Here is a 23,297-nt window from a genome sequence, read left to right as displayed (position 1 = left end):
GAACAGAGTTTTTTTTCTATGTTTTCCTCCAGCATTGGTCTTCCAGAATGTTTGGGTTAATGAGAAGCCTACCAAAGCAAAGCGTTTGTCGATCATTTATTTTATAGATTCTGGAGAGTCCCGTTTATCTGTTTGAATCTTTTCTTCCGGACATCACAGATCTTCAAAAGTTCAGAATAGATTTGGCTTCGAATTTTAGGATTTCACTACAGCTTGCAAGCTGCAAGCAACAGGGGCATCAATCTGGCAAGCAACAACAGGGCATCAACACGCATAGCGGTTCAATAGATTACGTAACTCGACACAGGCAGCACACAGTAAAACATATACTAGCATAAAAACCTGAGATAATATAGCATCAGCACTGGCAATCTGGCACAAGTCAAACAGCCTCAAAATCATAGTACATCTCAAGAGATAAGAGATAACAACGCATTACAGGAGCAACAGCTGCCAAGTGCCAAGTCGGCGGCTAGGAAGAGAGAACAAAGCATTACTGGAGCAACAGTTGCCAAGTCGGCGCAGCAGCAACTTTTTCAGCCGTAGCCAAGCCACCATCAGCAATATGCAAGCTAAAGAAGAACAGTGAGCACATCAGCCATAGCCAAGCAATCTGCAATCAGAAGGGTTTGATCTGCAATCAAAGAGAAAACTATGTGCCAAACCGGTAGCAATACAAATGTGTACAGTACACAGTCAGAACAAGAGCATAATTTAGACAAATTTGTTTGTCAGATCAAATTTTTAAGCAAAACATAAGAAACAGCACAAAAGGGTATAGCAGAAGCAAAATTTGGATACAATGATTAGGGATCACTTATTCATTATAGTTCTTCCATGCTGCTCTACCACAGCAAAACGTTTCAGACACCATCAAACCAGACTTACGGATACGCATTACAGGTAAATAGTACACAATGAAACGGGACACGACTAAGGACCAGACCAGACAACCATAGCTCCATTGGGGAAGACAATAGGCAGACTTGTGAACCCTAGAACAGCAGCAGCTCCATGGCTGAGGACTTACTGGCCACCACGGAGGCGGAGCACCAGGTGGAGTGTGGACTCCTTCTGGATGTTGTAATCCGCAAGGGTGCGGCCATCCTCAAGCTGCTTACCAGCAAAGATCAGACGCTGCTGGTCCGGGGGGATGCCCTCCTTGTCCTGGATCTTCGCCTTCACGTTGTCAATAGTGTCGGACGACTCAACCTCAAGGGTAATGGTCTTGCCAGTCAGGGTCTTCACGAAGATCTGCATCCCACCCCTGAGCCTGAGAACCAGGTGAAGGGTGGACTCCTTCTGGATGTTGTAGTCAGCCAAGGTGCGGCCATCCTCCAGCTGCTTGCCGGCGAAGATGAGACGCTGCTGGTCCGGGGGGATACCCTCCTTGTCCTGGATCTTGGCCTTCACGTTGTCGATCGTGTCCGAGGACTCGACCTCAAGCGTGATGGTCTTGCCGGTCAGGGTCTTGACGAAGATCTGCATACCACCCCTGAGCCTGAGCACAAGGTGGAGGGTGGACTCCTTCTGGATGTTGTAGTCGGCAAGGGTGCGGCCGTCCTCCAGCTGCTTGCCAGCGAAGATGAGACGCTGCTGGTCCGGGGGGATGCCCTCCTTGTCCTGGATCTTGGCCTTCACATTGTCGATCGTGTCCGAGGACTCGACCTCAAGTGTGATGGTCTTGCCAGTCAGGGTCTTGACGAAGATCTGCATACCTCCCCTGAGCCTAAGCACAAGGTGGAGGGTGGATTCCTTCTGGATGTTGTAGTCGGCAAGGGTGCGGCCGTCCTCCAGCTGCTTGCCGGCGAAGATGAGACGCTGCTGGTCCGGGGGGATGCCCTCCTTGTCCTGGATCTTGGCCTTCACGTTGTCGATCGTGTCCGAGGACTCAACCTCGAGGGTGATGGTCTTGCCGGTCAGGGTCTTGACGAAGATCTGCATACCTCCCCTGAGCCTGAGCACAAGGTGGAGGGTGGACTCCTTCTGGATGTTGTAGTCAGCAAGGGTGCGGCCATCCTCCAGCTGCTTGCCGGCGAAGATGAGACGCTGCTGGTCTGGGGGGATGCCCTCCTTGTCCTGGATCTTGGCCTTGACATTGTCAATGGTGTCAGACGACTCGACCTCAAGGGTGATGGTCTTGCCTGTCAAGGTCTTGACGAAGATCTGCATGCCTCCCCTGAGCCTGAGCACAAGGTGGAGGGTGGACTCCTTCTGGATGTTGTAGTCGGCCAGGGTGCGGCCATCCTCAAGCTGCTTGCCAGCGAAGATGAGACGCTGCTGGTCCGGGGGGATGCCCTCCTTGTCCTGGATCTTGGCCTTGACATTGTCAATGGTGTCCGAGGACTCAACCTCGAGGGTGATGGTCTTGCCGGTGAGGGTCTTCACAAAGATCTGCATCTGCACACACAATTACCGAAGCATGGTCAGCAACTATGAACATGAAATTATAACAATACCAAGCAAGTACAGCAGAAATCAGTCAATCAAATTATTCTAATATGTTAGATACACTGACCTAAACCACAATAACATCAGTGTACCTATCAACACCAACAGTGACCTAACAAAATAGAGAGACGCACCGTGCTCGAGTTCACAAAAATAATCTGCAGGTCTATGAACTACTAGAATTCCATCGGCAAACTGATTCAATAACTACTAGCACTATCCCGAGAGCACATAAGGCAGGTTAATTAACATAGGCTAGAATTTACAGGTGCAACAGTTGATAAGATAGGCATAAGCAAGTAAAATATCCTGAAAGCTATGCTATGTAATCACTAATCAACAAGACGCAGCCCTTAGATTAAACATGAACAGAGTAGAATCTATGCAACTAGAGGGACTGAATCAAAAACAACCTAAGCAAAATATACCTGAAGCTGCTACTTGGATCAACGAGAAAAACAGAGACTAAATCCTACTGATTGAACAGATCGGAACAAATCACAACCCTAGCACAGTTCTACTTCTAGATCCGAACCAATCAATACTTGGACCACGAACAGCATCGCTCATAATCACAGATCCAGCATACCACGCGAACCCCATCTAAACCTGTTCAAATCTACCACAGATCGCAAAACGGAGACTAACCACAACATCTCACAATCACGAACAGGCCGGGAAATCAAATCAAACGCGAGGAACGGAGAGGATCAGAAAATCGCATACCTTGAGAAGGCGATTCGACGCTTCGCTTCGAGGGGAGATTTTTTTTTTCTCTGCGATTTTGGGGATTCGATTGATGGAGGAAGAGGCGAGGAGGGGGTGGGGTATTTATAGGTGGGGAGGGGGGGACTCGTGAGTGGGCCCAGGGGTGCGGTGGGTGGGGCCCAGTGAGAATATAGACAAATAAAGAAAGGAGAGAGGGAGAGGCGGTTTGGGGAGTCCGTCCCCACCACGCAAACGCGAGAAGGAAAGAAAGGAACGGAAAGGGGGCGGGTCCAGACGGCGCCGCGGAGATATCGAGGAGGTGGAAAGCTGATGCCGTTTGCTCACGGCGGGGTTGGTGGCCGTTAACACGCAGCGAAGCGGCGTTACTGCCGTGTACGTTTTGTGACCTTTCGAAAGAGAGCCCCAGCCCAAGAAAGGCTGGCCAGGTTTTTTTGTACTGTGTACGATTACGATGGAAGAAAACATACTCGTTGTTTTGTATTGGTAGATACTGGGCCGTAGTAAAATTAGAATCAGTTGTTAATTGGTTATTATACATACCATCTTAAGCTACCAAAATTAATAAAGTTGTGATGGCTATGGTATATTTTGGTAGTGAATTATATTGATTTGGTATATATTAGAATCAATCCAACCACAACACAACCAAAAATACCTGAAGCTCAATATTGATGGTGCTTTTCGACTATCTAGCAAATGTGGTGAATGGGGCTTTATAATTGAAGCAGCCCAGGATGCACTTTGTGCAGAGACTGATGTGATATATATATATATATATATATATATATATATATATATATATATATATATATATATATATATATAAAGGCTTCCCAGTTAAGATAAAAGAAACATAATATCTTCGTCCCATAGGTGTCTTCCCAGGGAAAAAAATATCTTTAAAAAAATCAAATAGCCAAAACAAAATCATGATCAACAAAATAATCATCAGGTCGACATTCCTGATGGCACGTAAGCATCTGCCCTGGCCTCCCACGCGCAGGCGCAGCGACGTCGGCGTGCCGACGTGATAACGGAGACGGAGGGAGACGCGCATCTGCCAACGGCTACGGCGCCGTGCCTTGCGGTCCAACCACACCCCACGTCTCTTTCTCTCTCTCCTGAATTTTCTTTCCTTTTTTCCATCATCAAAGCTGCATGATTTGGCCACACGCTGGTAGTACCAGCAAGAGCCAAGGACCATTCTTGCTTTAATAAAAAAATCAAAGAAAAATCGAGAGGCTGAGGCTGAGCCTGAGGGAGAGAGGCTGTGGTTTTCGCAAAGGCGGTTTTCCTTCTTATCCGCTGGTTTTTGGTTTTCCCTCGTCGTCGTCTTCCTCGTTTGAGAATCACAGTGACTTTGCAATAGACAGGCATTGCAGAGAAGAGAGAGATTCCTATCTCTCATCTTCAGATGACTGTTTGTTTGTAGAGATTCTTTGCAGTATTTGCAGCTGAACTGCATCAAAATTTTTAATCAGATGGTTTCTTGTAGTGTTAGTTTTTCTCGTTGCAAGTAAAGGATTTCTAGTTCTGTACTCATGTACTGGTACTGAAAGTCTGAAACTTGGCGTGCCGTGTTCAGTTCAGTTCAGTAGTGTCTAGGCAAGGTATCTTCAGATAATCAGATGAATAGCATGAACAAAAAACTAGTAACTGAACACTACATGATTTTAATCAATGGCATGAACGAAAATGGAGAAACAATACATGATTTTAATCAGAATGTCAACCTGACAACCTGGATTTGCTCAAGGGCTCCATCGGTTGATTTAATAAACCAAAGTCAAAGCTAAAATTTGAATTTTTAAATTTAATTTTGAAGTTAATTTTAAAATATTTTCAATGTAGTTTTTTTAAACATTGTCTTTTACCTCCTCCGTCCCAAAAAAAAACCTAATCCCAGCTACAAATCTGGACATAGGTTCATAGCTAGGGTTTGTTTTTTTTCTTGGGACGGAGTAATAGCTCATTAAAAACACATATACAAAAGTTTTACCTGTAAATCAATTTGTATTCTACGGAGTATTATGGTTTATTAGGGAATGTGGGTAACTGATGAGGATGCAGGTTGCTGTCGTTTGTCATCTAATCCTGCTAATGCTACTAGATTTTGTTAGTAAAATTGTGCTACGTGCGTAAGGTGAAAGGAGCTGTTTGCTGAGAATTATTTTTTTGTTTCCCAAGCTGATCAGGACAGCATGTTTTACGGTGGCTCTTAAGTCAGCAACCAATTGCTTAAATGACACTTGCAGGTAAACAAACACGCAATTCATCATTGACTTGTAGGATCAACCGACGACTCCGTCGTAATTTAATAGGGCCATACAATTGAAAACGACCCTGCAACTAATGCCAAACCACTCGTGACGTGTTTTAGTTGGAACTAATCTCTTCTTTGTACTGCAAGTTGAAGCTAATTCCAGGACTAATAGTAGTTAATGTTTGGCCAAATGGCGATTAAAACTATGCTTAACGATGAGCAAGATAAGAACAATATGTGCATTGGATGACTAGGCAGGTGGCAGCATTCGTTAGGCTCGGTTGAATTGAACCATTAGTTGCGGGGTGCATACATATTGAACAAGACTATTATGAGCCTCCAAGCTGGAATTATGTGGATGTTTCTGCTTTCGATTTCAGAAGTCTTTCTTATGAATTGAATGTTCTAGGATAATCTAGAAGACTAGAACGAGCGTTCCATGAAAATTCTAGAATTAGTTCCTTCCTAACATTGAATTCAGTTCCCGTACCTATGCGTATCCATCGAGTTCCTCCAATGTCTTTTATTTTTTCTTAAGCTCATTGCGCAAATTATTTGTATTTTGAGAATATGTTACTCTCATAACTTATTTGGGTTCAGAGACAATGGCAAGACTCTCCAGCGATTGGAATTACTGTGAGTATTGAAATGGCACACCGCACAAATCGTTCTTCTTTTGACATATTTTTTTGGACAAAATTCTTTTGATCTTTGCCACAAATCATTATTGTCGGAAACAATATCTTGATCTAGTAGACCTATTTTGTTTCAATACCAAGATCTAGTAGTCATGATCAGAGAGTATATATTTAGAAGTCTGTCCATTCAGATTCTTTGACACAATGTTTATACATGACATGAAAAATTTCTTCGACAATATTGCTTCTTGTAGCCAGCTCTTTTGGTTGTGGAAATAAGTAGAGAACTACAGTCTAGAGACACACTCTGAGCTTCTTTTTTTTTTGTTTTGAACGAATTACACACTCTGAGCTTTCAGCCGAAAACTAACAATCCCATTCATATTTGCTCTTATTCACGGCCATTTCTCTTGTTCAGACAAAAAGCATAATGAATTCAAGGATATATATATATATATATAACGCAATGAACTCTCCAGTCTTACTATACTGCAACAAGCTTCCCTGTAACTTCAGTAAGGTAATGACATAATGTCCTACTAACAATGTCACAAAGTCACAGGTCTTTTTGTTTCATCAGAGTTATGCGCTTATCCCACTTCACTTCTTTTGCCTCCTCTTCAGTCTTCAGGTAGCGAGCAAGTGACTCAGAGGAAAAGGAAGAACAATGCTTCAGTAATTTTCTGAATTTGGTTTCTCGAACACAGCTGCTTGTCTGATTGTCGTGCTACATCTGAATACAGGATGTCTCGTGCTATTGCTTTGGAAGATAGCTATTGAAATCTAGTTCAACATCTCTTAATTCTTTGGAAGTGTACTGCTTCCTGACCCTGTACTCTACTATTGTAGATCATTCAGATAAGTGCGATATTTACATAAACTCATTCTCAAATCATTTACTTTTGCATAGAAAAATTGCTCAAAAACAAGAGATTGGACAGGCATCTTGTTTTTGTTTCAGACTCTCAGTTGCGCTGGTCCATTGGTAAGAAAATTAATCCTCTTGGTTTGCCTCCTAGCAGCTATGTCAGGTGTGAGGGCCATGGCGACGGCGAGCCGGCCGTCTGCATTGGCTCCGGCAGCCGGTGGACGGGGAGAGGAAGCACCGAAGCAGGCACAGCGAGGGAAGAGAGGCCGATCGGATGAAGACACTTTGGACCGCTGTATAGATGGCCATATGGGCCGGGCCTTCCCGTGCAGGCCCAGGTACGGAGCGGCCCATCTAGCCGTGCCGTGCTTGGGCCGGCATGGCATGGCCCCTTTCTTTTTCGTTTTTAGCGAATCTCGTCCATATTTTCTCCTATTTCCCCTCATTTCTCCTAATTTCGCTATATTTTTCCTAACTTTTTCCTGCTTTTATCTTTTTTCCTAGCCTAATATTTCAAATTATATGGTTAAATATATGGATGGGCTGGCAACGGCCCATGCACCTCTAGCGGTTTGCACATAATGACCCGTAGCCTTCTCGACCAAGGCCACGTGGCCCAGTACGACACGGCCTATTAACCATGCCGCCATCGGGGCACGCGTCATGCTCGGGCGGGGTCATCCGTTTTGCCACCTATAGATAGCTGGTTTCTTGAGGTTACCCTTGGATCGTTGTCTCAAGGTGAGAGGGCCGTAGTAATGATAAGCTTGTCGTCACTCGTCGGCAACAATATTAGACCTCGACAGATAGGAAACTAAAGTAGCCATGGCGAGGGAGGAGAGAGCCAGATGCATATGAGGGTGGTTCTACGAATTTGTTGGACACCGATGTAGATGGTTGTGAAGCAATTAAAAATGGATCAATTTGTACATTATTATTATGATCGATATAATTAGTAGCGACTGAATTTTTTCTAAAAATAATTATGATTACCGCCAATGGTAGCGAGACAAATCAAAACTTTCCTGCAAAATCATAAGGTCACTAGGAATAGTAGCGCCACAATTTTCGCTACCGATTTAGTGCGATAGGAGTGAACAAGCAGCATATGACTATTGACCATAGTTTGATTTCAATATCAAAAGTTCTTGTGTAAATTGTGATATAAAGGGTTGTTGCTACATAAGAAAGAGCATGTAGGAGTATAAAGCTATAGGACTTCAAAGAAGTTTGAAGCTTAGTATCTATAAACTTTTCTTTTTATAATCTTCTAGTTCTCTTATTTATTTAGCTGTTTCGAAGCTTTTGTAACATTTGGCTATTAATATCCAACTGTAAATATAAAGACGGGATTTCTATCAATTATGTAAAAGAATCCTAAAATTTTAGGAAATTTTAGATCCAAATATGTGGTCCCGAGTTCACAGCATATTTGCAAACGAAAAATAATTTGTGAATAAAACTTTTATATACGTGTTCTTAACGATCTAAAAGCAAAGGCTGAAAAATAAACTTCGATGAGAAAACTTCAAAATCAACTCAAAAATTTAAATTTTGGCTGATAAGCATAAGTATAGGTGAGAAGATAAGACCACTTATTTGTAAAACTTTAGGATCGCTTCATCGCCACCTAAAAGGGACCTACGTGCAAAACATTATCAACATTAAATACGGAGTACAATAGATCCGGACGTTGGATTAATCATGCACGGTCCGGATTGAGTCGCGGAAGAGATCTGCATTTTCTGCGAAAACCCTCGCACTATTTCTAATTTTATTATTACCCTTGTTGCCTTCCTCCCCCTCCTATCCCTCCCCTCGGCGGCGAGGCGGCGGAGCTCCGGCGAGCCTGGAGCACGTCGGGGTTTCCCCTCCCGCGGCCTCGCCGTATCGGATCGCCGGCGTATGGCCTACGTCTACCTAGGTATTCCTTCCATGCATGGCCTCCGTGCTCCGGCTAGCCGTCCCGCCCCCACGGTCGCCGCCGTGCCCCCGCGTGCTGCCGGCCACCTCCGGGGCGCGGCGGTGCGGCGGGCTCAAGCTGTAATCAGCCGAAGAGGCCTCGATATCCCTTATCCCACCACCTGCAGATAGTGATACAGTGCTCCAAGTGTGCGCTAATTCTCTGAAGTCTGAACATGCCCTTGGCAACCGATTTAACCCAGTGTCAGCGATACTCTATTAGTTAGTAGGAGTACTACTAACTATGTCATATTAATCACAATTCACCTATTCTATTGTCTTGAATTGCAGTTTTTTTTGGTTAATTTACAATTTATTTCCCCTCTTCAGAGTTCAGATACTATGCGAGGAATTGAGAGGAGACAGCCGAGCTTCAGGTACATTCTGAATCCTCCAAGCTTACCACACTTCGGTTTTCTTACCAATATTCAGTTATACGGTATCAGAAAGACAGCGAAGAGAAGTTGGTGAAGAGTATCATATTCTAATGCGAGATTACTCATTTACTCTGTTGCTTCAGCCTTCATTATAGTGCTCACCTAAGCAGCATCTTAATATACCAACCACTACGAGTACACTTGACAAGTTGTCAATCACAGTGTGGTGATTAATGACAAGTATTTTAACTTTCTAGTTTCTACATCAGTAAAGTGGTTGTTACTATGTATGTAGATAGCTAGATGTGGTGTGACTGTCATGGACCATATCTGCAAGGATTTGGTCCAGGAATCCATCATAGGTCTAAGTATGTTGCCCACATCCTAAATTGCAAACAATGCCAGTGGTTGGGTATAGTAGGTGCAAGGCATGATCGTTCAGATTAGATCTCGTCTTCAGGAAAAAAAAAGAAAACAAAAGATGAGATGTTTGTTTTGCTTTTGGATGCCATCATCTTCAACTTGGTAGCTATGTTTGTTTGTTTGTAGCCTGCAAGAAACTGCATCTTTCAATTGTTTGCATAAAGTTCCACAAAAAGAGCATAGCTGTTGACTAGCCTACAAGTTAATATCCTGTATTAACAATGTGTATCTTTCAGCACAAATAAAAATGGAGCATCTTCCATATCCCAACGACTCTGATGTAGCCTGCAAGAGACTGCATATCTCTTCTGAAACTTTGAAAATATAAAAATATATTGCAGAATAAGAGCTTTGCTGTGATGACTAATCTTCTCTAGTTGGTGGTCCCATGTGGTCAGAGGTGTCTCTAAGGAAGCTAAGAAAGAGCTGAACTCTGTGATTATCTTAGTGGCCTGGGAAATTTGGAAACACCGGAATGACTGCATCTTCAACAATGCCACACCTAGTACTGCTGCCGTATTGGATGCTTTGGCAAGGGAGAGTTTATTATTGTGTACTGCTGGGGCAAGAGCTCTTCATGAACTCTTGGCCCGGTCGCTCTCCACCTAGGAGCTTAGCTCCTGCGGGAGTTGTTGCGCATCGCCTCGGCGATGTTTTTGTGTTTTTCTCTTCTTTTTTCAGAGTGTTCCTTTGTGAAGCGCTCTGCTGTACATACCTTTTCTTCTCCTTAATGAAATGAAACGCATGGCTCTTGCGTTTTTGAGAAAAAAAAAGTATCTTTCATCAATACAATATGTTATATACTGACTATTCCATATTCATGATAAAACGGACCATTTTGTTTTATGATAACAGGTGTCCCTTTTGGTCGATTTGAAATTATATTAAGGGACGTAGACCAAATCACTATGCAAATGAGGAACAATGATGTTCTGAAATCTGTTTTGGATATGCAACTTCTATATTTGCAAGGTACCTGCAGCTTATGAAGCCTGAAATCCTGGCAAGGTACTAATGAAGACAAGCAGTTCCATGAAGTCCTTATATAACAACAGTGAAGTTCTATATTGTTTTATGTTCTATTTTCTTAGTTAGTATCTTGTTTAGAGAAAAGGCTTTACACCCTGCTTTTTTAGTAAGCAACAAGAGTACAGGCATGGTGTCACTGGGGACGATTCCAGCTTAACTCTTAGTGTTTGCAGGTTTCCTATCTGTTACGCCTTTAATATCTCAAAGAGTACAGATTTAATAGGCAAAGCCCAGAGAAGTACTAGCACCCAAAAAATTTGTTGCTGATGTTGAACTGAAAGTAAGAACCAGACTAGGTAAGCAAAACCTATGATCCACAGAAATAAGAATTAAGTCTGCTCACAACTACACTTAGGTATCAAACATAGGTTGCTACGGGACCACTGAATTTAATTTAAGTTGATAAAAAGATAAAGTATGATAGCAGCATGGAAATATTTTTAGTTAAGAAAAATGCTTATATGGTTTTCCTATATCTAAGTGTACGCTTCAGATAATATCTTTGGTCCAAATTTAATGTGGTCCGTTTTGGGACGAGGTAGTGGTATTTTTCATCTAACTGTTAATGATTGCCATTCATTTTTCTACAAGCTTTATCTTCAATATTATGAGTCTATAACATTCTCTATTCCAATGTATTCTACCCAAAATAATTAGGCACGGCCAAGTACATAGAGGTTATTACCTTAATTTTTACAGTTCAAGGTCAAGACCATACTTTATAACCAAACATTTGGTTGTTTGATGATTAAAAGGAAATAGGACCATCAGACCCCATGCATTAATAGAGGACAGATTTGAGCAAAACTCAGCTTTTAAGGATCTAATCTACCTCAAGCAAGGCTGTATTTCTCTTTTCATGCCAAGTGAAAACTAGGCAGGTGCACTTGCTCCGGCACTTCATTTTCTTCTTCAGTCCATACTCATGTAAGTAGCTTGCTTGGATGATTTTGAGTAAATTTAGGATGTTACTGGAGGGCACAAAGGAATTCAGGTAGATCAAGCTATTGTGCATGTAAAATGTGTATCACATAGATCCAACATTTCGTTCCATTCTATTTGGTGGAGACTGGCCCAGAATACTTATGGTAACTTGTCAAAGACAGCAGCATGTGAGAGTGACTATGCAACAAATCTTTTGCATTGGTAATATGCAACTATCTGGAGCAGATCATGCAGAAATTAAGCGCTAGCAAGAAAATGTTTAGGGAGAAATGGCATATTTAAGCTCACGATAAAGTAATCCTTGAACATTAAGATCAAGAACAGCTAAAACATCACATGTTATCAAATATACACCTGTCTTATGAAATGGCCCAAATGAGATGACAGCAGACTTTTGGAATAGGAAAAGCCAGCTAACTTGTTAGTTGTCACCTTTATTTAAGTAGTCTTGAGCTTACTCTTATTCTCACACTCTCTCAGCCCATTCTGTTCCTTCTCATCCCTCTTTCTGGTGTGTAGTGTGTCCAATAATTAGGAAGCAGGGCTGGTTGCTTCTGCGATAGGAGAAAACTGCAGACCAGTGTAGGGGCAAAAATGGCTGCCTGCTGACAAGTTCTAGTTCACAGTCAATAAAGCCATTCACCTTGGAAGTGACTCCCTATTCTGATCAGCAGTCATACACAAATTCATGCAGTGTATGATCTTGGTCTCCATGCATGAACTCTGCTACCCCACATTCTGAAGATTAACTGATGCTTAGATATGTGCATGGCAAAGTAATACACTAGTTCGTGAGTATTTCCTTCAGGACACTTCTGTTCTTTCTTTGTTTGGAGTACTGAGGCACCTCACCAATGGAGATAAAGATGAAGGGGATATTCAAAGGTTTGAAGATAATCTCTCAAATATTCGGTAAGCGAAGCAGATTGTTTATCTTTGCTGCATCTACCTCTATTTTCAGTTTTTGATGAATTAGCTGAACCACAATAGCAATGCACAGTTTCTATACCATTGGTTATATACCAGTATGACCATTGCTCCCTTTCGGTTATCCAGCACTGCAGAAGCAACATGAGATGGAAATCGGGTGCCCTACAGACGTCAGGCATGTGTCTCACATAGGCGTGGGCACTAGTGATTCATGCCCAAGCTGGGTAAGGATCTCATATCTCATAGCTGGAAGGTTTCTCCAAGTAATCTTCTTTGCAATGATCTATACATTTTCCTACTCTCTGGTTGTGATTTTTTATGGCAATTTTACTAGATGAGTGAATTCAGTGGATTGGAAGAGTTGTCAGCAGGCTCCATGGGCTCCTTTGCGCAGTCAAGGAAGACATCCTGGGCATCTCAAGGCAAGTATCTCCCTCGATCTCTTCCTTCTGTCCACTTATGCGCTCCTTTTTCAGTGTTTGCTCTTCATGAAGTTTTCAGTCGGGACGGGACGCTAATGATGTCTGAAACCTTTGCTCATGCAAGAAAGCATAACTAGTCACGTACTTGTGTCTAGCTAGTTGATTCAGAATCTACATACTCCAGTACAAGCTTGAACCTTCTGTTCTACAGTAGTGGCATACCATACCATTTGCTCCGTCTGCTCTTCTCCATTAATTCTGGTTTTGGAAACTTCAGCCTAGTTTGGTGTCAAGGTAGACTTGATTGTCATATCAGCACTTGCACCCTTTTTTGCCATTGTCTGTCCCCATCCTGGTGGAATGCGATGTTCAGACTTGCAGCGTCGCCCCTTGCTGACTAACTCTGGAGGAGTGATATGTCGGATCTTTCGTGGGAAATCTTGTGTTGTCAGGGGACCAAACGTCGGTGAGTGAGGTGGCGTGCCTCTCTACAGTTCGTCCACTGATGCAGCTCCGATCTCTTGACTGAGTTGGATGACTGAATTCATGCTTTTTTTTTCTCTTGAAAGAGTTCTCATCATGATTTTAGTGGGTTATGATGTAAACCCTGCACAATCTGCTTTTGCCCAACCCGTTTAGCAAACAGAATTTCAGAAGTCATGAGAAAGGTTAAGTCCTCAGGAGTTCTCTTTGCGATTCTCGACAGAATTGAACTGATTTTCATAAAATTCATGTAGAATTCCCATATCCCCGAGAAGGCCTAACAGTCTTTCTGGTGAATCATACCATTCTTTAACAAATCATGTCACCTTACCTCCTCTCATTTCATTATGTTTTGTCTTTGAATTGCTGCAGATTTTGACAAACCACCAAGAGCCACGCTCCCAACAGAAATCTGCACAGACAAATCCGGCCAGGAGGCCGCCGCCTGCTGCCATGACATCCCGAGAGGCCCCAAGAACCCGAGGAGGAAGAAGGCAGCAAGAGCATCATCCGCGAGCTCCTTCTTGTCGAGGTCAAGGTCCTCCTCGTTTGTGACAGCGTGCGGTGATTTCAGCGAGTTGCGTGGCGGCCTCCGAGTCGCCTAGTTTGAATGACAGTTCATATAGTTTTCTGGTGTGTTTTCTTCGTGCTGTTCGATCAGGAGAATAAAATCGCCTGAAATAATCGTATGAGCGTTGTGATGGATGCTAAGCGTCTAGATTAGGGACATGTGTAATGTGTCCATGACTGAACAAACTATGCATTGTACTGCTTTGTTTGAGTTTTGGCTATTTCTGAAGTTTGAAAAGTTGACCGGACCTGAAAATGGTGAATAAACAAAAATGTTCCACCTAGTCTGAACAATTATTCTCTGAAGACATTGTCAGATTTTGTGGATGCGCAAGTCTTTTGTCTATTCCTGAAAAAAATTGTCATATTTGGTGGCTCCATGCTCCCTGCCTTCTTGACCAATCCTGAAACTTTTTACAGCATCTTTGAGCATTCTAGGAGGACGCAAGAGCCCCTACCAAATCAAATTCTCAGATTTTTTTTTTTTTACTGAATGTTACTACTGCTGTTTGTTCAGAGATTCCTCTCACAATGTTCCAACACACCTACTATATTCGATCCAGGAGGCTTCTGAAATTTTTCTATGACATGAATGATTGTCCTTTCTGAACTACAAGACGAACTCAAATTCTTCTCTGAATCTCTCTCTGTGCATAGATAAGATTAGCTGCTCGCCGCCTATGCAGAGAATTCTTTTCTGAATCCTTCTACTACTGCCGACCAACGCATGGTGTCGTCGCCTCAAGCCTCGCCATGTGTGTGGGTTAACATCTCGACTTCTCGAGTCATCACTCATCTGAAAATGACGTTGGATACGTATCCAAATCGAAGCATTAAACTCTGAATTTTCATGAGCACTTGTCACTCTGTCAGACCATCACCTGTACAACACATATTATGCCAATGAAATACCCAATTAGTAATAATCAAAGTGACAACCTGTGGCAAGTGCTAACTCCTTGTAAAGTGACACGTCCATTGCATTCAGACAAAGCCTCTGACTAGGCTTATTATTACCAAGTCTCCAATTCATTAATTCTGAATTTCTGTATCACCACTACAAATACCCAGCAACCCAGCTTTGTCTGATCGATCAGATCAGGCACAGCACTGCAGTGAAATCGATCACTAGTCGTGGTGGTATCAACTATCAAGTGTGCAAGAAAAAATGGCGGGAGCAGTGGCAACTGTCAGTGTGGGGCTCGCGTGGTTGGGTCTCATGGCCGCAGCGGCGAGCGCGACGCAGTTCAGAGTCGGAGGAGGCAGAGGCTGGAGCGTCCCCGACGCCAACGCCGAGCCGTACAACTCGTGGGCCGGCAGGATGAGGTTCCAGATCGGCGACCAGCTGCGTAAGTCGCCGCCGAGATGATCGCCGGCGAGGATTTCGCCGGCCGTGCACGCGTGATGATGATCTCACGGCTTTTTTTTTTTGTAGTGTTCGTGTACCCGAAGGAGACGGACGCGGTGGTGGTGGTGGATCAGGGGGCGTACGACGCGTGCAACACGTCGTCGCCGGTGGCCGGCGGCGGTGGCGGCGGAAGGTTCGACGACGGCAACACGGTGTTCACGTTCGACAGGTCGGGGCCCTTCTTCTTCATCAGCGGCAACGAGGCCAACTGCCGCGCCGGCGAGAAGCTCGTCGTCGTCGTCATGGCAGACCGCGGCGGCCGCCACGCGCCTCCGCCGTCGCCGCCGGCTGTGCCTCCTCCCGTCGCGCCGGTGCCGATGCCGAGCCCGGCGTCGTCGCCACCGTCGCCTGCGCCAGCCGCCGCCACCCCGAGCTTGGCGCCGTCTCCGGTAGCTACGACGCCGAGCCCATCGCCGTCGGTTTCACCTATGGCGCCGGCGCCTGCTCCGACGACGTCAACACCGAGCTCGCCACCGGCGCCAGCGGCCATGGCACCGTCGCCGTCAACTACCCCTGGAGGCGTGGCCCAGCCGCCGCCGCCGCCGGGGACCGATGGGGCGAACGCGACGACGCCGGCGGCGCCCGCAGCCAACGACCGGAGTGGCGCCGCCGCCGCTGCTCCGGTGGTGGCCGGCGTCGTCGTCACGTCGCTGGGAGCATACATCGGCTACGCCATGCTAGCTATCTGAAGCTTTCTGCTTCTGCAGTGACGTGTTCTTTTATTTGTGCAGTGTAAAGTTAAATGAAATCGAGTGGTATATTGTTACAGATACCGTATAGACTAGAGAGGATTATCTCTGGATTTGTTTTTGCATTGGTGGAATAATGATAGTGAAATAAAAATGTGGTTGAGTACTTGAGTCATTGAGTCTGCATGTTTGCGTTGGAAGCATTGAAGAATTTTTTTTCTTTCAAATGAAAAAATGTGGGATGATACAAAGGAACTTAGCATAGGAAAATGGTGTAAGTCTAAAAAAAACTCACGGTGTAAGTCTAAAAAAAACTCACGTATGAGACATGACTCGAACGTAGGCCAGTCCAAACCGGTAGCTTAGTGGTAAGAACGCTATCAGGGTTTAGACCAGTCTTTGTTCAAGTCATGTCTTTGCGTGGGTTCTCTCACCATTTTCCCTCTCTATTAATAACAGGTGCTAAGTTCTTTTTTATCATCCCACATTTTTAAAGCATAGAAGAGTTTAGCTACCAACGTAATGAAATGTAAATAGGTTAGAATTCTTGCAACTAGCCAACTATTGCTTTGAAGTATTATTTTACTAACTTTTTGGATTGTTGAAGAATTATAATAAAATGCTATTGCTTCTTTGACTATTTGCTTGATTGGTTATTGATCCTTACTTTATAAGTTGTCCTCATATATTCTTGGTAAGTTATAAGAAAGCAAAGTTTTGTACATACCTCCACTCTTAATAAAATTTGGTCAATCTTTCTTTGGCTAATCCGGCAAAAAGAAAAGAGAAGAAAAAAGAAACAAAAAGAAAGCAAAGTTCCTGTCGTTGAATTATAAGAACTGTAGTTCGCTTGGAGCTGAAGTGTGATCTATCACTAAAATGTCGATATGAAAATAATAAAATGATAAGGATTAAATTCGGGGCCCTCATTACACCTTGTATTTCTCCTTCGTGTTTTCTAATAATGAAGATTTGTTTTTTTTAACTCATATATATAAATTCTAAAGGGATAAGTCCATTTGACCCCCTGAACTATTGCGTTCGTCTAAAATACACCCCTTAACTTCAAAACCAGATATCTAACCCCCTTAACTTTCAAAACCATTCAAATTACCCCCCATGTCTTCAATTGAAGTGGTTTTTAAACAGATCTTCAATCCAGCACATCATTTTGTTTCACTAAGATGTGTGAGATATCATGGTATAGATTAAAACTGAGAGGAGTGGTGGCTGGTATATCGGACTCAAAAGGAGTGGTGCCTTTTATTTTTCTTTTTAAGGGGGAATCAGATCTATAGTTGAACTTTTTTTTTCGTTTATGAGAGGGAATCGGATAGGAGTCGGACTTTTTTTAAATTTTTTTCGCTTTTTTTTTTCTTTCGCCCGGTTTTTTTGACCGGACAATTATTTTTGGGGAATCAGACAAATTCATTTTTCCCCTGATTTTTCTTTTACCGCATCAGATTTGGTTTTTCTTTTCTTTTTTCGCACGTTTTCTTTTGCCCGTTTTTTTTGGATCGGACTATTTTGGTTTTTTGGCCCGGTCTTTTTTCGCCCCTTTTTTCTAGATAGGACAGATTTGCAGATTTGGTTTTTCTTTTTTTTCGCACGTTCTCTTTCGCCCTGTTTTTTTTTTGAAAGAACCACGGTAGGGGAAGCCCCCACCGTTAAGATTTTATATTAATAAAGGGGAAAAAATTACAACAAATTTAACCACTGTAACAATGTATTTCTCTCAGAATTTTTGACTCTATGAACTAAAAGGGAGAGATTATTCCTAAAGAGAACTCTCCAAGAGGGAACAATGTTTTCAAAAATTAAACTATTCCTCTGCTTCCAAATGTTCCAAGCAGCATAAAGCACCTTCTCAACAAAATGGGTAGAGTTATATGAATTTCTGGCCATGACCAACATTTCACCAAAGCTTAAAGAAAGATTCCAAACCACACCAAATTACGCCCAACATTGAGTGCTAAAAGGACACTGGAAAAATAAGTGGAGAGTTGTTTCCCTTGATCCTGTTGAACAAAGTACACAGAGCAAGGAAGCATTTTGAGGGAAGCAACGCCCTATTTTTTTTTTGGATCGGATAATTTTCGTTTTTTTTTCGCCTCTTTTTTCTGGATCGGACAAATTTGGTTTTTTCGTACTTTTTTTCGCCCGGTATTTTTATTGGATAAATTTAGTTTTTTTCATCCGTTTTTTTTATGGACGATGGAATTTAAGTAGCAGAGATAAAGATGAAAGAGGCTACTGTATAACAACTTCTCCGTGCTTATCACCTCGTCCAGTCCAGATAGAAACCTCAACAAACTGGCCCTAGCTATTCGCTCCCGCAGCATTCGAACTCTTTAAATCGGAAGAGCCCCTCACCCCTCAGCTTTCACCCGCGCCGCCTTTTCCACCACCAAACCCTTCGAGTCCCCGTCGCAGTTGCGGCATTCCGACGAACACCTCGCGCGCGCGCGCGTCGCCGCCTCCATCTCCTGCGTCGCCGCGGCGTCTCACACCAACACCTCGCTCGCTCGCGTCGCGTCGCTTGATCTCGCACCGGGGGGGAGATGGGCAGGGGCAGAGGGAAACAGCGGAAGGAGGCCGAGGCGGCGCGCGAGGAGGAGGAGCGGCGGCGCCTCCTCGAGGCGAGCCCCCTGCGCAAGGAGGCCGTGGAGGCGATGCGGCTGGATCGTGAGGGCCGCCACGACGAGGCGATCGCGCGCGCGGACGAGCTCGCGGCCAAGCACCCGGAGTCCGCCGTCGTGCTCCACCTCGCCGCCGGCCTCCACCAGAACGCCTCCACCCGCTCCGCCCGCGACGGCTCCGACGGCCAGGCTTCGGTGATGCACCTCGTCTACGCGCGCGACCTCTACGTGCAGGCCAAGCGTCTCGCCCCCAACTGCGTCCAGATCGCCACCGGCTTCGCCATGGCGAAGGTCGCCAGCGCCAAGGACTACGAGCCGGATCGCGAGATCATGCGTGCCCTAGCCATCTCCTCCCCCACCGACCCGGCGGAGAACAACGTCGCGTTCGACCTCGACCGCACCCTGAGCACCACCATGTACAGGTTGGCGAAAGCGAGGGAGGCCGCGCTCTTCCACTCTCACCATATCATGTCCCACATGTCCGCCAAGATCATTCCCGCGGTCGTCGTCGACATGCTCGACATCTCCAAGCGCGAGGGCGCGGCCACGGCGAAGAAGCAAGCGAAGAAGGCGCTCGTCGAGCGATTCGGCTACTCGGCGCGCGCGCACTTGACCCACGCAAAGATCAGCTTGGATTTCGCGCGCGGCCTCGACCCAAACATTGACAAGAAGCCGTTTCTGAATAGCATCCTCGACGCATTGAACAATTTGGTTGAAGAGTTCAGCAATTCGCTTGAGATTGCCATGTTCCGCGCGAAGCTCTGGTTTGTCATGGGGAAGTATTGTTCTGTGGAAGTGGAGTGTGACCGGGCAATCCGTATGGAGGAGCCTACTGATCCCAGGGAGGAGGACGTGCCTCCTGGATCTATCCCCGGAGAGAAGCCTGAGGATAGGAAATCTTATATCCGCACAGAGCTCAAACGTTTGCTTCAGAAGCTTGTCTTGGTGTGTAGAGATTACTGGTGCTCACTGGCAAGCGAGAAGCAGGACAGCTTTCGATTGGTGGGACTCAAGTATTTGCACCTACACTTTGTTACTTTCTATCAAGATGACCATGAAGCTGCAAAGACCATATCTGATGCACTCAACTTTGTCAAGAAAAACAAGTCATGGAGGTTCTGGATTTGTCCCTATTGTGTTGGCAAGAAGATCCCAGACATTGATTCGCTCTTGCAACACATGCGCAGCAAGCATCCCGAAGGGAGTTTCTGGACGAACCTGCCGCAAGTTTTTGATCCAGAATCGATCTCTGATACATATCAGGGTGATCATTTCTCGGACAATGCAACAATCTGTCAAGATTCAGAGGAGAATTATGTCTTACATTTCAAAAGGATGGATGATATTTTCAAGTACTTGTTTCTTCGAGCAGTTGATAATATTGAAGAAAAGCCATTTTCTCAAATACGAGAGGAAAAATGCAGAAAAGGAGTTTTTATCCTTGAGAAGATTAAGCTAAAGCTGAATAATGTCCCCACAGATATTTCAAGCTCTGAGGTTTGAGAATCTTCTGTTTTGCATGGCCTTGTTTCAACATTGTTTTGTTAAATTCACTCATACTGACAGCCATCTTTGTTATGTTGCAGTTCAATGAGGCTTGTGCTGAAATCCGAGACCTGTGGCGTTATTTTCTTGAAATCTCTCTTATGGATTATCGTGTAGCCATCTCACCGCTCGCAATGTGTTTCATATCGGTATGTTAAGTCTAGAGATTCTTGTTTATGTATAGTTATACATCTGATCTCCCTTTACTGAGTACTGAGTCTATACTATAATCTTAACAGGACCAGTTACTAACATGCATGACTGAAGATAAAGAGGCTGCCAGTAATAGTATTGATGTTGCTGCTATTAATGCAGTATTTCCTTTTGTTGATGTCTGTCCTGATATTGATGCAATATTTCCTAACGTTGATGATGCCCCTGACGGCAATGATGCTGATACATCAACATCAGGTTATTCAGAATTTCGGATCCTTTTTCAATGCAACCTGTCTTGCTTTGATACATATCTTGTTATGTTCATGCATCTCTCAAATTATATATTGGCAGAAACCTTATAGCTACCCCCCAAAAAGCAACCCACATGACTTTTATTCAAATAAAGAAACCCAATAGTTACTTCAGTTTAATTTCATAATGTGAGAAATGCAGTATCTACGTTTGTGCGAATGTCACATTTTAACTCTTTCTAATAACCTGCAACGAATCATCACATTAAAATTTTTATTAAGAAAACCATTCCAGTTATTTGGTAGTATTAACATTACATAGTTGCTTTGTTTCAGGACAACTTTAACATTCCCTATCCAAAAGGTAATTATCAGATGGTCTAATCATCCCTGAAAACGGTTAAACCTCTTTCAATTACTAGTTGTACCTCTGATTTATTTGTCAATGTGAACATAGTAATTTATTTGGCGCCTGCTGTCTGGGTGAATTCTGCTCCTACCAAACGTCAGCGGCACTACACCAATGAATGATGACACAAAAGAGGGACCGTCGCCTATCCTCGATACCCTTTTCTGCCCTGTACCGGAGAGCGTGGAAGTGTAGAACACCTGTTTCTTCGATGCTCTAAAGTCAGAGCGCTATGGTCCTTTCTTGGCTTTGATGTGTCTCTTGCCTACCTCCCTGCCTTGGAGCATCTCTGAACGACAATCCTTCCTGCACTCCCTGCCAGCCCTCCTTCGATCCCTTGAACGATTTTGGTGTGCATCCCTTGGAACATTTGGAAATGTCGCAACAACAAGGTCTTAAACAATGTCGACGAACAAACCAGTCAAACCGCCTGGTGCTGCGTGGATGATGTGCTGCACTGGACTGGAGCTGCAAAACGATGGTCCATCAAGCCTTGGTTGAATAGGGCCGTAGGTTCTTAGCTTTTTCCAGTTCCTAATTCCGTTTCCTCCTCCTGTCCCCCTGTAACTCTTTTTCAATCACATTGTAATATTGCTTACGAATATATTAATATAAAGGTTCAGGCTGGCGTAAGCCCACCGTCGTTTCTGTCAAAAATATAAATTTCACAATTATCAGTTGTATCTGTGATTTCTTTGTTAATGTGAACATAGTAATCTCTTTGTAATTACATGATCTATCCATGGTTTTTTTTGCCGGGTCGGCCAAAGGTTGGCCGACCAATTTCTTAAGATTGGGGAGAAAAACAAAGGAATGTTACAGCGACATTACAATGTCGCGCTAGTCCGGGAGAGATCCCAGACACAGCGTGAACAAGCGAAAGAGAAAGAGACAATACAACAACGATTACTCGCCGAATTGGGAGAAGATCCCAGCTACCCTCCACACCGCGATTTCTTCTTTTATATTCTCGGCTACTTGCTCTGTGGTCATCGACACATGCTGAAAAATTCTAGCATTTCGTTCCTTCCAAATAAGCCAGCAAATTAACATGAAGGCGTTGTCGAAGTCCACTTTGTAGCTCGTCCGAAAACGGCGTCGCGTTGCAAGCCACCAGTCAGCAAGTCTGCTGTCACCGTCTGCCGGGATTGCAAAGTTTGCATTGCACCATCTTCTGATCTTTCGCCATACCTCCGCCGTAAAAGGACAGGTTACAAACAAGTGGTGGCAATCCTCGTCTTCTCTCTGACACAGCGAGCAGAGGGGTCGTGCGGCCAATTTCGCTTCGCAAGATTGTCGGCGGTGAGACATCGATCCTTCAACGCAAGCCACATGAAGAAACGCACACGCGAGGGGGCCCTGGATCGCCACAGTAGCTCGCCATAGGGGCAGTCCTCAGCAGCTATGAAGAAAACATCATAAGCCGACGCCGCCGAGAATTTCCCGTAGCCCGTCAGCTTCCATCTGATCTCGTCAGGCGATGGGAGCAGGGAGAAATCGTGGACCTCATCCCATAACTGAAAAAATTCGCCCATTGCTTCATTGGACAGTGCACCCTGCAGACCACGGACCCATTTGTTGTTGCACAAGGCTTTAGCAACTGAAAGTCTAGCACGCCCCACATAAGAAAACAGCGTTGGCCATCGCCAAGCAAAGCAGCCGTGCCCAGTCCAGTTTGCTGTCCAAAAATCAGTGTTTTTGCCATTTCCGACAATGTACTTCGCCACTGATCTGAACATGAGATTCACATCGTTCCCTGGCTTAAAGGCAGCCAAGGTCCAGGGCCTCTCCCTCTGCTCCAGCGACCTCGCAGGCCATTGCAACCGGAGAGCCTGACCAAAGAAATTCAGATCCTTCACACCTAGGCCGCCTTTTTCAACCGGGGAGCACACCTTTCGCCACGAGACCAGACAATGTCCTCCACTTACCTCCTCCTGACCCTTCCAAAGGAAGCCCCGACATTTTCTTTCAATATCCTTGATCGCCCACTTTGGCAATTGTAAAACCGACAAGTAGTGAACCGGGAGGGCCATGAGCACCGACTTGATCAAGCAAAGTCTGCCATCAATGGATAACATCTTCGGTTTCCATCCTGCTACTTTTTTAGAGA

The 23,297-nt window shown here is 44.5% G+C and overlaps 4 protein-coding genes across 6 annotated transcripts; 3 read left to right on the top strand and 1 right to left on the bottom strand.

The window, feature by feature from the left end:
• Window positions 1–806: 806 nt before the first annotated feature.
• LOC127776416 (polyubiquitin) lies at window positions 807–3,258 on the bottom strand. 2 transcript variants are annotated; one of them, XM_052302775.1, is made up of 3 exons: window positions 3,178–3,258; window positions 1,669–2,400; window positions 807–1,440 (listed from the first exon to the last, which is right to left on the bottom strand). In XM_052302775.1, the coding sequence occupies exons 2-3, from the start codon at window positions 2,398–2,400 to the stop codon at window positions 1,027–1,029; spliced, it is 1,146 nt and encodes a 381-aa protein (XP_052158735.1). In that variant the 5' UTR covers window positions 3,178–3,258; the 3' UTR covers window positions 807–1,026. The 2 variants fall into 2 exon arrangements, with proteins under 2 accessions (XP_052158735.1, XP_052158734.1); XM_052302774.1 differs by having other exon boundaries at window positions 807–2,400.
• An 8,134-nt stretch (window positions 3,259–11,392) lies between these two features.
• LOC127775646 (CRIB domain-containing protein RIC10-like) lies at window positions 11,393–14,417 on the top strand. Its single transcript, XM_052301926.1, has 4 exons — window positions 11,393–12,597; window positions 12,742–12,839; window positions 12,950–13,037; window positions 13,893–14,417. Exons 1-4 carry the CDS (start codon window positions 12,540–12,542, stop codon window positions 14,123–14,125), a joined length of 477 nt encoding a protein of 158 aa, XP_052157886.1. The 5' UTR covers window positions 11,393–12,539; the 3' UTR covers window positions 14,126–14,417.
• Window positions 14,418–15,156: 739 nt separating this feature from the next.
• LOC127777431 (early nodulin-like protein 1) lies at window positions 15,157–16,613 on the top strand. The gene is made up of 2 exons (XM_052304023.1): window positions 15,157–15,439; window positions 15,526–16,613. The coding sequence occupies exons 1-2, from the start codon at window positions 15,259–15,261 to the stop codon at window positions 16,185–16,187; spliced, it is 843 nt and encodes a 280-aa protein (XP_052159983.1). The 5' UTR covers window positions 15,157–15,258; the 3' UTR covers window positions 16,188–16,613.
• A 1,924-nt stretch (window positions 16,614–18,537) lies between these two features.
• Window positions 18,538–21,823, top strand: LOC127777498 (uncharacterized). Of its 2 annotated transcripts, none has more exons than XM_052304100.1 (5): window positions 18,538–20,323; window positions 20,413–20,520; window positions 20,611–20,782; window positions 21,115–21,142; window positions 21,289–21,823. In XM_052304100.1, exons 1-4 carry the CDS (start codon window positions 18,749–18,751, stop codon window positions 21,123–21,125), a joined length of 1,866 nt encoding a protein of 621 aa, XP_052160060.1. In that variant the 5' UTR covers window positions 18,538–18,748; the 3' UTR covers window positions 21,126–21,142; window positions 21,289–21,823. The 2 variants fall into 2 exon arrangements, with proteins under 2 accessions (XP_052160060.1, XP_052160059.1); XM_052304099.1 differs by having other exon boundaries at window positions 21,236–21,823.
• The last annotated feature ends 1,474 nt before the right edge of the window (window positions 21,824–23,297 follow it).

Source organism: Oryza glaberrima, chromosome 6, assembly GCF_000147395.1.
Source record: "Oryza glaberrima chromosome 6, OglaRS2, whole genome shotgun sequence".
NCBI classification, from domain to species: Eukaryota; Viridiplantae; Streptophyta; class Magnoliopsida; order Poales; family Poaceae; genus Oryza; species Oryza glaberrima.
The sequence above is the reverse complement of the archived record's forward strand: the minus strand, read 5'-3'. Positions and strand labels throughout refer to the sequence as shown.